This window comes from Bison bison, unplaced genomic scaffold (genome assembly GCF_000754665.1).
Source record: "Bison bison bison isolate TAMUID 2011002044 unplaced genomic scaffold, Bison_UMD1.0 scf7180017864145, whole genome shotgun sequence".
In the NCBI taxonomy this organism is placed as follows: domain Eukaryota; kingdom Metazoa; phylum Chordata; class Mammalia; order Artiodactyla; family Bovidae; genus Bison; species Bison bison.
Genome location: NW_011494717.1, coordinates 9157080 through 9159030, shown reverse-complemented (window position 1 = coordinate 9159030; position 1951 = coordinate 9157080). Strand labels below are relative to the sequence as shown.

At 59.4% G+C, this 1951-nt stretch overlaps 1 protein-coding gene across 1 annotated transcript in view; it reads right to left on the bottom strand.

The window, feature by feature from the left end:
- Positions 1–507: 507 nt before the first annotated feature.
- TRIM54 (tripartite motif containing 54) overlaps positions 508–1951 on the bottom strand; it is a 21404-nt gene continuing 19960 nt past the window's right edge. Inside the window, 4 exon segments of the mRNA XM_010840630.1 lie at positions 508–666; positions 970–1062; positions 1197–1321; positions 1438–1460. Coding sequence (XP_010838932.1) covers positions 650–666; positions 970–1062; positions 1197–1321; positions 1438–1460 — 258 coding nt within the window. The 3' untranslated portion in view covers positions 508–649.

The window sequence follows — 1951 nt, the reverse complement described above, 5'->3', positions numbered from 1 at the left end:
CTCAGGGTTGAGACGTGAGCGACAGAAACTGACCAAGTCCTGCAGGGCTAGAGCGGCCTAGGGATACCCTGAGCACTCTCCGCGTTACCGGTTTTTAATAAAAGTGCTGAAGAGCAGTTGGCCTCTGTTATGGGGGCGCGGGGAGCCACAGAAGGGTGTGAGCCCGTGGGAAAGTGGGGTCTCCCAGGCCGGCGAGAGGGAACCAAATGCTGTGGGAGGGCTCCGTGAGAACCGCTTTCTGCCAGGGTCCTGGGGTCCCCATCGTCTCCAAGTCTCCAGGAAGTCAAGACCCAGTGTCGCCGCACCACCCCCGACCCTCTTCTCTTGGCACTGGGCTCGCGAATACATGCCTAATATCAAGGAGGTGCCCCAAAAGGGTTCGTTCCGCTTCACCCCCCACCCCCACCCGTTCCCGCCCCAAGAGGTCCCAGATTTGGAGAAGGGCGGGATGGATGGTGATGCTATGTCTCTGAAGCAGAAACTCAGAGAGTGAGCAGAGAAAGGAGCTGCGGGTCGGGACGCATTAGCTCTTTATTGAGCCCCTCCCCCGCGGCGGGGCGCCGGGTTGGGTGGTACGGTGATCTCTGCTCAGGTCGTTTACCATCCGAGCGCCGGGACCCAGGTGCGCAGGATCCTCAACAGGAGCGAGTCAGTGCTGGCCTGTGCCTGGGAAAGCAAGCTCAGTGGGCGGGCGCTCCCAAGAAACAAGGCAATTCCGAAGCCCAGCTCACTTGTTTCTCTAGGCAGGAGGGTTTCTCATCCACTTCCCCACCTAACCCGCTCTCCCACCAGCCCAGAGAGACGGATAGTGTTAAAGAAAGTTGTACTTCGGCCGGCGCGCTAGGGGGCGCGCCCCTCCTGGTTGAGGTTGGGAGTAGGGGCTCCAAGCGATCCCTGATGCCCCTGAGAGTACAATGGCCCGACGGTGGAAGGGGGTCCCCGCCAGGCCCCGCCGATGTCCACACTCACTTTCCCGCCCATCGGTCCGCTCTTCCTCTGGTCCTGCGTTGCCCTCTTCCCCTTCTACCGCGACCTCCTCATCCTCTTCCTCCCCAGAAGTGCCTAGGCCAGGAGAAGGCTGGGTGAGTTGGGGTCCCTTATTCTCTGGCCGTCTTACCCCCATCCCTCCCCGACCCAGAGGGTCTGGACGCCCAGTCCTAGTGGCCGGCCGCTCCCTCCGATCCTGGCTTCCTCACCTGGCTGGAAGTCGATGGTCCTCAGCATTTCGGCCACATGCTCCACACTCACGGTGAATTGATCCATTCTTTCATAGCCCGGCTCTGGCCGGCCAGCCAGCTCCACCTTCGACATCGTCCCGACCCTGCAGCAGCCCAGAGGCTCAGCTGGAGACTCCCAGCACCACTACCCCCGCTTCCCACCCTTGCCAGTGGAGTCCCCGCCCACCCCTTCCTCTCCCTTCCCGCTCCACCTACTCACTTATTGATCAACTCCTTGGCCTGCTGCAGGGAAGAAAGGAGGGTGAGATTAAGCACTATGCCAACCTCCGGCAATATCCCATTTCTGATGCCCACCACTATCCTGCGGGTTAGGGGGGGATGCATGTCCCAATTTGTTAAGGAGAAAAATGGATAGAGAGGGTGACTTGCCCAAAGCCATGGGGCAAGTAGGAGCCAGAGGTAAGACTTGAACCTGGCTTCCCATCAGCCCTGGGATTTCTTTGGAAGGAATGATGCTAAAGCTGAAACTCCAGTACTTTGGCCACCTCATGCAAAGAGTTGACTCATTGGAAAAGATTCTGATGCTGGGAGGGATTGGGGGCAAGAGGAGAAGGGGACGACAGAGGATGAGATGGCTGGATGGCATCGCTGACTCGATGGACGTGAGTCTGAGTGAACTCCGGAAGTTGGTGATGGACAGGGAGGCCTGGCGTGCTGCGATTCATGGGGTCGCAAAGAGTCGGACACGACTGAGCGACTGATCTGATCTGATC